General features: G+C 42.1%; 1 protein-coding gene across 3 annotated transcripts in view; it reads left to right on the top strand.

Annotated features, from left to right (window-relative positions):
* LOC122765302 (dedicator of cytokinesis protein 9-like) overlaps positions 1 to 15,396 on the top strand; it is a 64,386-nt gene that overhangs the window by 8,130 nt on the left and 40,860 nt on the right. Inside the window, exon 1 of one of the 3 annotated variants that reach the window (XM_044019472.1) lies at positions 12,369 to 12,765. The exons of the other annotated variants lie outside the window; for them this stretch is intronic. Coding sequence (XP_043875407.1) covers positions 12,595 to 12,765 — 171 coding nt within the window. The 5' untranslated portion in view covers positions 12,369 to 12,594. Of the gene's footprint in view, positions 1 to 12,368; positions 12,766 to 15,396 lie in introns of those variants that run through there. 3 annotated transcript variants of the gene reach the window in all.

Below are 15,396 nucleotides of genomic sequence, written 5' to 3'. Positions count from 1 at the left end.
GGCAACATCCGCTTCCCGGTTATTGCTGGGTTCTGCTCACGCCCCAATCGCTGTTCAGTTGTAAATATCAAACATGTTTAATACTTACATTTTGAAATTGGGAAGACTCTCATGCATCCAATGACGCACCCACGATTGTCGGAAAGGCCCAGATCGGGACTGAAATCTGGCCAAATATCCTCTAGTGTGGGACAGGCTTGAGAACAGTCTTTAAATCATAGACATGGTTTATTCTAAAGACAACAGCGCTTTGTAATGTATGTTTATAGTCCTTTCTACATCAGTGTAGGCTTTCATGACGAGGAGTGTAGCCTCAAGCTGCTTCCTAAAATCATATAAATTACCCCATTAAAAAAAACATGGTGCAGCCCACACAAGTGTGTGAGAAGCAGAGTATATGAAGTGTAGGTGGATACTGCTCTGCCTGCCATCTACGATTCATTAATTTTGTTAAAGGCCACCCAGAGTATTAGCCTGAAGGTAACACTGGCCAAGCTTAAAGTGCCCGTTGCTCTGAACACGTGCACTTACTCGCAGATTAAGCTCATCGGATTAAGGCCTGAAAACCACAGCAGCACTCCGGACGGAAAGCTGAGCAACATACAGAACATCCATGTTGGCTGATGGAGAAAGAGCAAACTAATGACTAGCACATTTCCTTTCATGTCGGTCTCTCTCTCTCTCTCTGTGTGTGTGTGTGTGTGTGTGTGTGTGTGGGTGAGGTGTATTTATTCTCCAGGCCTCCTTAATTTGTCTATAAATGTAGTGTTTCCCTTACATCCCTCACTGTAACTGACCATTAAGTTGTAATTGTTGGAATATGGCAGTTACCATGGCTGAGATTGAAGGGTACGCTGCAAGCTACCATCCGTAACCATGTCATTATTTTTCCCACTGATGGATGGCATTTTCTCCATTTTTGAATCCCTGCCAATTATAGGACACGTCTGCTTCTGAGGGTAGGTTCGCTCTTTGACGTGATGAGTGTGGCGTTGACGTGACTCTTTGATGTGCTGTAACTGTATGCTGCTCTCCAGTGCCCTTTGAACCCTTGGTAAACAGGCCTTATGAGCGGGTTTTAATTTTAACCCATTTCAGCACTATGACTTTGTAGATCAGTCCAGTGTTCGGATTCACTGTTGTCGGTTCGCGACTTTGGTCAAGACACAAATATCTAAACATCACTTGGATGGATTACAGTGGGATTTTGGGGAAGATGGTAATGGTTCCCAGGGGAGGAATCCTAGAGACTCTAGTAATCCCCTGATATTTCCCATAACATTTGGAAAAGATTCATGTTTATGAATTCCATAGTTTGACATTCCCCACGCAGGATGTCTTATAATAATCCAGTAATCCTTTAACATCTTTTAAACTGATACACACTCTCTGTCTGTCGAAAACTTCGGTTAATGGTTAAATAGTTTTAGGGAATAACGAGAATAATGAGATGGCATTTAATGAATAACTGAAAAACCAACCATCCAGGAAATCATAGAAAACATTTCATACTTGTGCTCTTATACAGCCAGTACGCCTCACTCTTCTGTGAGTAATATGACTACCTGGGTTTTGTGTCAAAGGCCCATTAGTTAATATGCCTTGAACACCTTATCTCCCCCTCTGACCCCTCCGACATGTCCGCGTGGTCACTGACTGACCTCTCATTCACAAACTCGCACACAAGCATCATGTGAGGCTGAGCCGAAGCAAATATTACAGAAATGAGTGTAACATCACACCCACATGTATTCCTTCTGTGCTGAAGACATAGAGCTGTTGTCAGGAACTACTTAACATTCCTGCTCTGTGTGGCTGTCCGACTGCTATCAGGCTACAAGGATGAAAGTGAAAGTCACTATTGACATTGTTATCGCTCATCTGGGATTTCCCTGAATGTTTTGGAGCACTCATTACACACCACCAAATCAACAGAGCACAGGAGGCTAAATGCAACATTAGGTGAACGGATAAATGTCAGTGTTCCCTCTGCGTGAAGTTAACTCTTCCCTGGGATGTTTCCCACAGTGCCTGCTGTGAGCTTAATTAAACAGAGGCTGAAATCGCCACAGTTCTCACCATCGGTTCCTATGGGTTTGTGCAGTGTGTGGATGGGACCTGTCGCTGCCAGAGGGGATAAACTGTAATGACTTTTCACCAGGCTGGCTGCATAGCTGACATTCTTTACTCTGACACACAGTAGGCCGCAGAGGGCGGGAGGGGGAGGGGCATAACCTACACGAAGGTGGGGCTGAGAGAAGGGTGGTGATGGTGCGCGCAAACTCGGCGTGTGAATAGACACATCAGACCGATGTAGTTCAGTTGGAGTGGTCGAAAAAGAAGTAAATGAATAATATAGAAATGTGCACAAATCGTGCATTAATATCCATTAGGAAAAAAAGACTTCAGAGCTGTTTGAGTTAAGTGCACCGAAGCAGATGCTACACAAGTGAAAGGGAAGGGAAGGGAATGGCTGAGTGTCCACAGTCCTTTTCAGTTTCATCCTACAGTCTCACCATCCAGTGTCACTAATTCTCACACACTGAACCTTTTTAAAGTGTGAAGAAATATCGAAGATATTCAACAGGTTTTGTCGCAATTTAACTTTAAGTGGACATCGAGCCCCGAAACACAGACATTATAACCCTGTGATATGCCTTTTTAAATATAATATTTATATTTAAAAAAAAGTTCTAACCGTCAGCTAAATTTGGCAATTCAGTACTTTCTATAGTTAAGTCTTCTGCTTTTTTCATACTCTGTCAAACACAGTTACAGTACAAAGTTTAGACGGCGTATCTGATGTCAAAAGAATGTTAATGAGTTGCCCATTCAAGAAACATTTACATGAAACACTGAGGTCCTATTTATTTTCTTTGAAAGCCTAAAAAAAGCCTATTGTGCACTTTCGGCCCACAATAACCAAATGAGATCTGTTTAAAGTGACAAATTCAATGAGGTTTCGGGACTTTTATTATTTCTAAAAATTCCTTGGCCTACTGACATTTTTTTTGCTGACATTCAGAAAAATGAAATGGAGAAACATTGGACAGTAGCTTGAGGACATTAATGGAAGTCTTGGGCAGCAGGAAGTCACGTGACCCTGGAGATCAGTGTTTGGCCTGTCCATACAGAGGAGGCGGAGCTTTCCTTGACACTTTGTTGTTGTTTGCGCCCTGTTAGTCACTGATTGTGCTCAGTGAACACTCTGCTGCCATAGTGTCCCTTGCCTGGATAGATAAATAAAGAAAGCTCAGTGTGGCTGTGTGCCTGAAGGCCTGTTTCTTATCACATTTTGTTTGTGATGGACGTAAACAAAGGGAACATGGACCCTGAACAGTGCACTGCTGACATTTAGACACGTGTTACACTGTGTGAAGTGTTAAAAAAAACAACAACAGATCACTCTGAATGGCGGTGAGTGTTTTCAACATGCAGGATCACATCCCTGTTTTCCACCGTGCACGCCGCCCATGCAGATAAACAGCTCAATATCCCTGACTTGACTTAATCTCCTATTAGTCTCTGTGCTCAGTCTTTTAAGGCCAAAGACGCCAACCCCCACTTACAGAGCAGTGTGTGTGTGGAGTTAACTACACTTGTGTGATTAACTGTGGTTACTTTCATGTGTCAGAAAACAGCCTTTTGAGCCTTTGAACTTGGATTGATTAATGGATTCTGATTTATTTAAATGTACAGTAACAGTACTTTTTTTCTTTCTTTCTTGACACTTTAAAAAATGTCCAGTCTACCTTAGTTGCTATAGCAGCCACCCTGCTCATTGTGGTTTTATCCTGATCCGTGAGGCAGTTTAAATCTCTTAAAATGCCACCAACAGAGGCAGGATCAGCAGCGAATAATGAGATTTTTTTTTTGTCAAGAGAAAGCTCTGTGTGTTCCTACATGAGGACCTGAAAGGGCTCGGGTGATCGCAGTGACACAGACACACACCATGGGACAGAGTGAGGAGTTTAATAGTGGCTGTCCCAGTCCAGCTCTTCTAAAACAGGGATGTATCCCAGAACATGTGTTTCCTCTGTCAGGAAGGGTGGGGACCTCTGAAGAGGGGGTGTTTGGGCACAGCTTGGTTGTCCCAGGCTGAAGTGGCAAATGTGGCTACAACAGGAAGAAGGTGGTGTACCAATCCTGGTCTTTCCAAAGCCAGCCCCATGTGCATTAAGCAATCACAAATATCACACAGATAGACCGTCGTTTACTGAATACATGTAACTTAAAGTCATTTCCTGTTGTTCTGCACATCAGCATTTTTTGTACATATGTATGTATGCATACATATGTACATACATACATATATATATATATATATATATATATATATATATATATATATATATATATATACATACACAACAAAGAGGAGAATGACGTTAAAGGAATATATATATCTTTTGGGCAAGTTCACCAAATAAAGTCAAAGTAAAGGCTGTTTTTCATATTTGTGCATTCCTTTTACGTCATTCTCCTCTTTGTTGTGTTTCAACACACCCAGTTAGTTTAAAGGGACAGTAAATTGTGTGCTAACACAACTGACAAATTCATATGACCTGTTTGGACCGTTTTCCTCTGTCTGTACGTATGAAGACACGTTTGTTTGCCCCCTGTTTAGCCACAGTGTGTGGCAGCCTCTTGTACCAGCTGTCTGTATTCTCTCAGAGGAGCTGTGTGGCACAGTATTACTGCTATATCCACCGCCTCGTCACTTGTGCAGGTGCACGGACATGCGTTTGTCTTTCCTCCAGTCGTTATTTCCCTCGATTGTCAGCAGTGTTCGCCGCAAATGGCTCAAGAGGATTTCCACAAACTACAAACAAAGAGCCCACTGAGATTAGCTGATCCTTAAAGATTCCCAAACTCATTCCTCGCCCATTTAACCCAACCCCCCCTCTTGTTGCAACTTGGCATCTTCAAGTCACTACTGAACCAAAAAACCAAACCCTTTTTTTTTTATTGCCTCTGTTCAAATGCCTTATGTTTTGTCTTCTTGTGCCACATCCTGTTTGTCTTTGGTTCCACTATGATACTGTCTCATGCTCATCTGCAGTTTAAAGGCTATAAAAAAATAAACCATGTCAGACTGTGGTAACACCTGCCTCTCATGATTTTCTCGGCTGTATAACTAGTTTGTCCATGTTTCCCACCTCTGCTTCCAGCAATAAGATGCAGTATCATGCTCTGAGTGGCAACGGCTGGTGTTGAAAGGGGGATAACTGCTATTGTTTTGCTCAGCCTAACAGGCTTTTATTCTGGGATATTTGGGGCGCTATTTTTTTTCTCATAAGCTGCTCCAAAACAGAAAACAGTGCACCTGGATTCGTAGTTAACTGCAGAGTATTTAACATTTCTTTCATAATAAAGCATCCACTTAATGAATACAAAGAACACTGAGCGTGCTCTAGTTTGTGCCAAAATATAAACACCCATCAACCACGGTGGTTGTTAATGTATCATCCTTTAAACCAGTTTAATTTGCTGCTCCGATTTTTAATACAAATAAATGTTAAACACCCTGCACCCTCTTCCAAAGAGTATAAACCTTTTGGCATTAATGTTTCTGAAAAGTGAATACATAACGTTATGCAGTTTATGGCAATGCATTAATTCTTTTAATTCTTCTAATTCTAATTTTTCAAGCAACAATATGCTGCCATGAGACATTAAGAGTTTGATTGCAAATGTATCAATGATTAAACCTTTATAATTGATTATTTATTGGCAGCCCTTTACCAGAGGAAAGTGATTGGGCTTGCTTGGGGTGCCCCTAAGCAAGGCACCCGATCCCCATTGCTCCCCAGGTGCAGAAAAGTCCTTTGTGTGTGTTCACTACTGTGTAAAAAAGGATGGGTTAAATACAGAGGTCCATTTCACTAGTATTAATTGGTGTGTGTGCAAAATGTAACTTATTCTATTTTTAATCAAACCACTATTTAACCACCAAGTGTTATCTGTGGTTTGCCTCTAAATGTACGACATGAAGCTCAGTCATATGTCGGATTGCTTCACCGCCACAGAGGCTGAAGCATACTGAGACTGCACTGTATGTGGTGTGAGTCAGTGGCTCAGTTACAGCTTTTAAAACAATGCTAGACCTGCAGTTGTGACTAACACAGTATAGCCGATCACCTCCCGTGAGAGGCCCGTATGGGCTTGTTTCAGGATTGCTAAGCTTCCAGCTTCCTGACTGCATGTCACAGCTTGACCATGATGACACACTTCCTGTGAAATCCCCCATCATACCTGGACACTGACCCAGTGAAGGTTGTTCAGACCAAACACTCTAGTCACCACCTTTAGTGATGACCGCTTGTCAGGGATGATTTTCTCTCTATGCAAATCAAGACGTGGTTATTTATGTTTCCTGTGAATCAGCCTGCAGCTCTACCGTTTGTGATTTGAATTCGTTTGGAGCTGTAAAAGTACACGTGACTTAATTTGTGTTTGGTCACCTCTTCTTCCTCTATAGTGACTCCGGTGTTGGGAATTATTGTTTCCACAGTGACCTGCTAGAAATGATCCACATGTGACAATGTCTGCATGATAGTAATGAGAGCAGAGTGGTAAATATTGCCTGCTATTTCTATGGATTATAGTATCACACAGCAATAGATAAAAACACTTCCTGTATCTTCAGTGATCCTTGTCACTATACATAAATAACTCATCATAGAATGTTCAGTTAACTCACATTCCATGCAGCTGTTCGCTGTATGTCCTGCAGGTGGCAGTAACATCATTCTTACACTTTTTTCTACCTTTCACTTCCAATGAGAGCTTTGCAGTCCCTGTTTGTGTCTGTTTGAGGAACAGAATATTAAAGGCAACAGTTTCTGCTTTCAGATTATAATTGCATTCGATATGAAATTGTTTGTATAACTTTGTTTTAATTGTAATGTTCCACTGTTGCTGTTTCCTTGTGGTGTTTCGTGCTATTATCTGCTCTTCATCCTTTTTTTCCCCAAGTCCAGGCAATAGCATTTTGTTCATGAAAGGTCATGCAGAGTTTGTGAAGCAAGTTATTTTTTTTTTAATGAAGCCAGCATACATTTGGCAGAGAAGAAGGTAACTACAGGCCTTCTGGGTTATTGGCACCACCTGAGATAGCAGACTCCGTTTCACCTGAACCCACTGCAGGCCCGAACAAATCCGCACGTGTGCATGGAGCGTTTGTGTACACACTTTTTTATTGTTCTCTGCCTCTGACTTTCAGGCACAGTATACTTACCCTGCACCACTACAAAGTAAAGGAAGTGGTACCCCTCAGGAAAATGGGCCATTTTCTTCTCAGGGGATAAATAAACCATCCCAAAATACCAAGTAAATGGAAGAGGATGTGGCCCCCATTGTATTTATTTGAACCGTTTTAAATTGGACAGGATAACCTGGGATTCAGCTCCAGGTCAAAGGGACACTTGCAGAATTCTGTCTACTTGCTATTTCCAATGAGAAAGCACTTGATGTAGTGAAATTCAAGGCCTATATAAATGTGGGCCAACTGTATGAGTAAGTGTTGGCCAGTGCCTAAATAAGTAACTAATAAGTGAGTTCTTGGTTGTTTTTTCAAACCTTGAAGGGTTAATATTGCTCCTGGCTCTGTGCCCCTACAATAAAAAGTATGCTTGGAGGAGGTGAGCATTACTAATGCCCATAAAACTATCCTAGGTCCAGGAGTTTTGATTGAGTTTAAAGGAAAGTGGCAGCACGTTGTAGCTTTGTTATGACAGGGTTTTTACACACACACACACTAGCGCACACACACACACACACACACACACATATACACATACACATCAGCAGGAAACAGCCACTTCCTTTTTTGTTGTCTCTGGAGAGGTCCAGCTGGAAACCAGCCTGTTTTTCTCTGCCCTGCTCTACTGCGTGTAAGGGTGATGTCACTGCAGTGCACCACGCTGTGACCTCTCTCTACAAAACACACACACACACGCTGTATAAAACACACACTTCTCTTTCCAGCGCACAGCATGTAAATATGACCAGCTGTGGACCTTAATCCCATGCCATGCAGAGTCATTTGTCCGCGGCTTGATGTGAAACTCGGTTTCATTCTTTGATGTTTTGAATTTGGTTCCGCCCATTGCTTGCTGTTAACAGCTTGAAATGGCTGCATTATAGAAGTGGTGTTTTTTTTTTAGGGGTTTGTGTAAAGATGGTGTCCATATGCAGATGTCGTGACTCAGGTCAGCAAGATATCATTCGCTGCGTTAATATCTGACATTACTGCAGTCGTACACATCATTGTCTCTATATCAGTGGCCACAGAATGAGAGACATCACCCAGCTGCCATTTTGAAGTAGTATTTTACTATTTCGGACAGCACCACATTGGGTTTTTTTGAAAAAACAAACACACCACACATGGAAAAGCAGGGATGGACATGAGTGAGACTGCACATCCACTATGGCTGAACGATTAATTGTTTTTAACACAATTAACAAATCGAACAGGCTATAAATGTAAATGTTCTATTCCTATGCAAATTTGATTTGAGTTCTCAACTGTACATGATAATATGGAGAATTGACGTTAGCGTTACTTGCCAGTCGAGCACTACGTTCGCCATCTGCCTCAGCTTGACGGCGCCTTGTCTCACTCACAGTGCTGTGTGAGTGAGAGGGGGAGTGGCTACGGTAGAGCGTGCTTAGAGTGTGCTTCTTTTAGCGATGTATTTAACGATATATTTTGCGCTACTTATCCAAACAACGTCAAAATTGGCACTGCACTTACTCCTGAAATCAATCGGACTATCAGTTCAGTTCAAGAGATATGCGAATAACACACACACACAGGCAGACAGACGCTCCTGGAATTTATAGATAGATATTATTATATTACAAAACTGGTCCTCTTCCATGGAGTCTCCATGTCCACCCCAGGATTCAGCTGGTTGCAACATACAACTTTACCCCTAGATGCCACTAAATTGCACACACTGGTACTTAATCGCTGGTTGGAGTAAAGCAGTTGCCAAACTAGCCTCTAATCACATGGTGTCCATGCCCCTATATGTCATCCTCTTTACTGTTAGTGCAACCATAATGTGCACAAATGCTGTTTTGAAGATGCCCTGAAACTAGCGACGGAGAGACCATGAACCTCTCAAGAAACTATTTACTGTTCCATTTTGCAACAACAACAGCGGGAGCAGTAATCTGTGCAGCTCCATGTCCCCAGCAGTGTTTCAGAACTTCTCTTATCTCCCTGGCAGCTGCTACAGATTTGAGCAGAGCTGCGAAGTGTCTCTTCTCTGAGCTTCCACGTGCCACCAACGATGTTCACATTTGAACTTTTTATAGATTTATAGACACTGTGCTGTGGTGGACTGTAAACCCTCCCCATACCATTCACAGTGCGACTTAGCTGGGAGCTGCAGTTTAGGATTAAGTAGGACTGACACAGTCCAACTGTGTCCTGCTGGAGGCGACTGTACCACTTCATTCCTCAGCTGTAGACATGTACAGTGGAGATGAGATCTGAAATTAATGGTGTTTTGATATTGCTTAGCGAGGTAGTGTGTGTGTGTGTGTCTCACTGTCAACTGTAAAACTACAGGATTTCTAATGTAAAGGATGTTGTTTTTCTCTCATTATTTGCTGTGAAGAAGCTTGTTGGAGACTGTTCTCTAACGTAAAGCAGTGGAAACTAACACTGCTACGCTTCCTGATTCAGTAATCTTCCATCTGGTCTTCATAATTCATCTCCAGTGTAGCATATTATCCAACTCTCATCCCTCAAGCATACATTCTGGTGTCATTGTCCCCATTTTTCCCATTAAGGTTTACTAACGGGAAATAAAGCAGCGATTCCATTTTTTAAGATTCAATTTTAGTTTTGTGTTGGTTACATGATAACAGATCCAACATGGGACACAAGCTGCCTACATCACTGAATTGCTTAGAGCTGAAACAATTAATCAATTATTAATCGATTACTAAATTAATCGACAACTATTTTGATAATCGTTTCATGATTAAAACTAAATTTCTGATTGTTTAAGCTTCTGAAATGTGAGTATTTTCTTCTTTCTTTGCTCTGGATATAACAAAGAAATTAAATTAAAAGTTAGTCATTTTAGTTTGTGGACAAAACAAGACATTTGAGAACTTCCCAGGTTTGACAAACATTTTTTAAGGTTTTCTGGAACAAATGATTCATCGAGAAAATAATCGTTGGTTGCAACAATAATCAAAATCTAATATTTTTAGATTGGGTTATTTTCATAACCCAATCCATTACGCTTTGAGACACATCGCTCAAAGTCGGACCAAACACATAACCTCCTTGTTGTAGATAATGAAAGACGGCAGGTCACACCACAACTGTATCATATAAATAACCTAAATTGTGATGCACCTCAGCTGCAGCAACCCTGAATTACGACTGAGTTTTCAAGGCTTTTCGTCTGGCAGTTATAATGTTGCTGACATGTCTTTACATGCACAAGAAGAATTTGTGTCCTCGGGGCAGAACGATTTTACAATCGCCTGCTGTGATACTTGCAAACTGTGGCATCATGTGTGCATCATTGTCCGATCCGTCTGGCTCATGTTAATCTTGGTACTCATTTCAATATGGCAGCAACAATTCACATGTACTGCTTACAGACGTCCCTGCGTTGACACAAAACCATCAGAAATGAAGAAGGCGCTAGAGTAGTAGAAGACTGGAGATGCTGCTGGCCTACATAGCCTCCTCAAAATTGGATTTGTGACTTTGCAGTTTCACCAGTTTTCCATCGGATTGCTTGTTGTTATGCTATATGGTAAGCCTAAAATCCCCTTTTGCAGCAATGAAGGGGTGGAGAGTGGATCAGCAGTGGGAGAAAGGGGATTGAGTAAATGTAATTCCTGACAGTTCAATGGGCATAATCAACCGAGTCTTGTCCCTCTCTCTCTCTCTTCTTCTTTTTCCACTCGCTCTCACCGAATCCCTTCATCTTCAGCTCAGCTGCTTTCCTCTGCAGCTCGTCTCACCGCACACTCAAATGTAGTTCAGTGTGTCGAGCGCTGCTGAAATATTAACACAGCAGCAAGCGGGACAGAGAGAGAGAGAAAGTGCAAGCATTTATGGTTTAGTGCCAAATCATGATGTAAAGTACCACTTTTCCTTCTTGTGTTTCTTAAAGATTTCTCACATGGTCAGTGTCAAAGGGACATTTCCAGACAGATGGCAGCAGAATTAAGAGTTATGAAAGTAAGCACAGCTGCTGCCGGCGGGACTTATTATATTTCAGGAGTATGTCAAGCACATTTTTTTTTTTTTTTTACAAACCGCAGAATCGGAAGAGGCAGTGATAAATAAACCAAATGGAACACTCCTCATTTTTTTCCTTGGCTTTTTCCCCTTTTCCTTAGAATCAAGATAAGACATGGGCAACTGCAGAGTGCCCTTTTCTTTGTTTGGTCTGATAAATGATTGTAACACAAACTTATAGGAACTGTCAAAATTGTCCGTAAACAAACGTAGGGGGCACAAAAAAAAACCCCCATATGATATATGTTTGCCTTCCTGACCGCAGCCACAGAGACATTTTAATCACAGGGCATAGTAGTGAATGAATAATTCCCTTCAAAGAACCTGCGTATGTTCAAATGTTTTCGTTCCTCTCCAGATATATCTGTACTGTGTGCTTGGCAGATTAACCAGCTTGTGATCAAGCGGCAGCTAATCTTTTATATCAAATAAATAAATAAAAAAACCTTGACCTTAAAGGTTTAAATCCCCCCCATGTCCTTGGTATGTTTTTGTAAATAGAGCTTTCTTTGAGGCTTGTGTCAGGACACTGGGTTTTCCAGGGGATTTGGACTTTATTTTAGCAGCACCCTTTTTTGTTTTGTGAAGTGTTTAATGCATAATCTTTCATTGTAAACTACACTTTCCTTCCAGCACAGGCTGCTGCATATTACAGATTCATAGGCATTCAGCCGTATCGCTGTTTGCCTGATCATGGAATCCCACTCTCCCTCTGGATGAAACACCGTGTTTAGTCGAACCCATTTATTTTTCAATAATTCATCCGGCTCCCATAAGGAGTGTTATGTTATGGCTCTCAAAATGGAAGAAGTTAATTCCCTTCATTCATGGTCAAAACTACAATATGCAATTGTGGAAATGAAAAGCATAAAAACAGGATAGGATTTAAAAAAAAAAACGCGTCAGGGCTCAGAGGAGTAAGTGAGCGAGACAGATGCACACAAAAGCCTGTGTTGCACCGAGGCTCAGTATTGGCTGCAGCAGAGCTCACACAGTATCCCTCACCCCCTCCATCCCTCATTCACTGTATCTCTTCTGCTGACTGAGGTATTCAGAGTGAGGCAGCAAGGAATCACATTAAGACTGATTTTTTGTGAGTGAATACATTTGCGCTCCCTGCCACCCTCCTTGTTCCTCCTCTCCGGATCCTTTTACCCCGGAGAGCAGCGCTCCCCTCCTCAGGTCAGAAGCGGTGGATTTGCGGGTCAGAGTCAAAATCATGGACCAGGGAGGAGCAGGGCACGATCAAGGAAAGCGGGTCAATGGCGGGCTCTCCTCCTGACTGATGCCTCTAAGGACCTGGAGGAATGGGGTGCACCACCAGCACAGTTGTGTATGATGGGCTGCGTACTGTGCTAGAGAGGAACTGTAGTGGCTACATCTGTAAGGGAGCAGCCGAGCCCGTTGGGCCGTCAGAGGCTGAGCGAGCGCTGAGTCGGAGAGAGTCACGGGCACTGCCAACACTGAGAGTACTGAAGGTGTGTGTGCGCGCTGATCACAACGTTTGTGTTGTGCATTTCATTCAAATTGAAACTGTGCTTTGCATGATTGCTCAATCCTTTCTTCTTTTTTTTTTTTAAATATTCATCAACAAAATTCATTATTAAAAATCATTTTGTCTGTAAAATGGGGAAATTTGATAAAAGATCAGCCAAGACAGAAGATGCTGGTGTTTTTTGATTTTTTGCTTCATACACGAGTGATTTTAAAACGTGTGCAAAACAGTTCTTCTGCTGCTGAGAGTTGCAAATGCGGAGCGTGGATAATCATAAATGATTCAGGTAGTAGTAATATCAGAATATGTGTAGGTTCACTTCGTGCCAACTCACAAGTGCTGCTGTTTCATTTCACTGGCTCAGCAATAATTGTCAACAGTCATCTTCGTTCTCGATTATCCATCCATGAGTGTAACCAGAATAAAATCTAGGGCAGTAGGAGCCCTGGATCTTGCCTCTCGCTAAGCACTACATGGGTTAGCGCCTCTGGGGGCATGGGTGGGGGTGGGGTTGGGTTGGTGGGGCGGGGTGGGGGGGCGATGACAGTGAGCCTTGTGTGTAATTCTGCAAATCAATCCCTGCTCTTCGTCTGTGAACCAGCAGGCTTGGCAGAGCTCCTGCTGCTCCGTACCAGCTTGTCTTGCCCTTCTTGTTAGTGTTTACTCACTGTTGCGGGGTGTGTGACATCTCCTTCCTGTCGCCGTCTCATCAGATTTGCAGCCGAGAGCTGAGCGACAGTGGCCCGGGCTGAGAGCAGAGAGGAATTAGGTCAAGGGCACGGTCGCTTATCATTTAGACGTGTAGGGTCAATTAATCCTCAGCGTTCATGCAAATCGGTTGTTAGATGCAGTGGAGTGCAAGTGTTGATCTTTGGGGATGACAAAAAGCAATAGATGTCCGGCTATCAAATTAAGTATGGTGATTATAAGGAGAAAAAAAAGCTTGTTCTGTGTCCACGGACAGTTGTGGGAGTCTCCCGTTCCTGCGATCTCGTTCTAAAATCAGGGTTGATGGCATTGTGGCATGCCACATATGCAAAGCCACATTCCATTCGAGTGTATTATCTTACCTGGAGCATGTGCAGTCAATATGTGCAAATCTTCAGGTCTGTAAGTTCCATCGCGGACATAGGATGGATGAAGACGTTTGTGGAGCCATTACAGCGGCTTTTCTGTGTGTTTTATACGCTGGCTAAAGGGAACTTGTTTCACAAATTCACATTTATTTTTTCAGAAAACATTCAGTTGCTTTTTCCCTTATCGCTTCATAACATATTATGACCGAGCACATTACAGGTTTATCATCACACACCAACTTTATCTTTATAAAATAATGGGCTTTGTTTCCTCAGCAGTCATTTTGACAGGTCACAGAAAGAAAAGCACAGGTGTATTGGGTCTTGATGGAGATATTTCCTGAAACGATGCCGTGTTTACGGGGAACTTTTTGAAAACGGCAAAAGAAAAGGATCACGCTGTTTCCGTCTGGATGTGGCATCACTTCTCTCTCTCTCTCTCTCTCTCTCGTAAAGATCCTCGTGTGTATTGGATTTTCTCCAATACACCTTCATCTTCATCGGTTTCATAGTCAGACGTGTTTGTTTGTTTCACTCTCTCTGATTAAAACAAATGAAACGCCGCAACTTGTGACTTGCACGGCTGCCCGTCATAGTGATAAGGGCCAGAAAATAGTGCCAAATTGATATCGCGCGATCTGACATACCGATGGACAGCGGTTTTATTGTTCAAACGTGTTAACCTAACATATGCATGCATGTTTGTGGTTTAAAACTCCAGCTCTCTCCCGGAACTATTTTCTTCCGCTCTGAACCTGAACCGGAGACTTGTTGAATGATTTTTTAAAAAAAAAAGTCATACAACTTAATGTTCAACTATCCCTTTAACTAGTAAAACTAGTCAAATGAGCAGTGGCCTAACTATGCTGCTATAAGATGAAATACAGTTTAGTTATCCTTACATTCTCAATCCAATAAGCCTGGTTATAAAAGAACATATATATGTGTGAGTGTATATATACATATGTATATATATATATATATATATCTAAACCATCACATTTGCCCTTTTAATTCCCACTGATTGCAGTAGTTCATTATTGCTGGGAATTTGAAACAGAATGAGGTTAAAGGCCACACACTGACTTACACACACACAAACACACACACAGACAAAGCTGTCTGTGGGAGGCTGATCATGGTGAGAGTAATGGAATGGCAGTTTTGCTCTTACAGTTTTGTAAAAGCCTCAGGTTTCCGTCCTTTTCACAAAGGTCCTCCGTTTAGATTTTATTAAAGGTTTGAGGCCAGGAACAGCACCGCTGTAACGGTAGCTCCTGCAAACTGCAGGCTGGTGTTATCAGAGGAATGTCGTTTGAAAGAGAGCGAGTCATGACGTCTGCTATGTCAAAGATAAACGCTCCTTTCACCACCATCGTGTTTTTGACCTGTGACGCTTCTGCTGCCAGTGGCTCAAACCTAACGAGTCAATTACTTTATGTCTACAAGGCCTTTGCTTTAGGGAGTCAATGAAATACCAAACCTGCAATTCATCAAGTGGAAGATATTTGCAGATTATCACTTTATTAGATACAGTT

This window comes from Solea senegalensis, linkage group LG2, assembly GCF_019176455.1.
Source record: "Solea senegalensis isolate Sse05_10M linkage group LG2, IFAPA_SoseM_1, whole genome shotgun sequence".
NCBI lineage: Eukaryota > Metazoa > Chordata > Actinopteri > Pleuronectiformes > Soleidae > Solea > Solea senegalensis.
The sequence above is the reverse complement of the archived record's forward strand: the minus strand, read 5'-3'. Positions and strand labels throughout refer to the sequence as shown.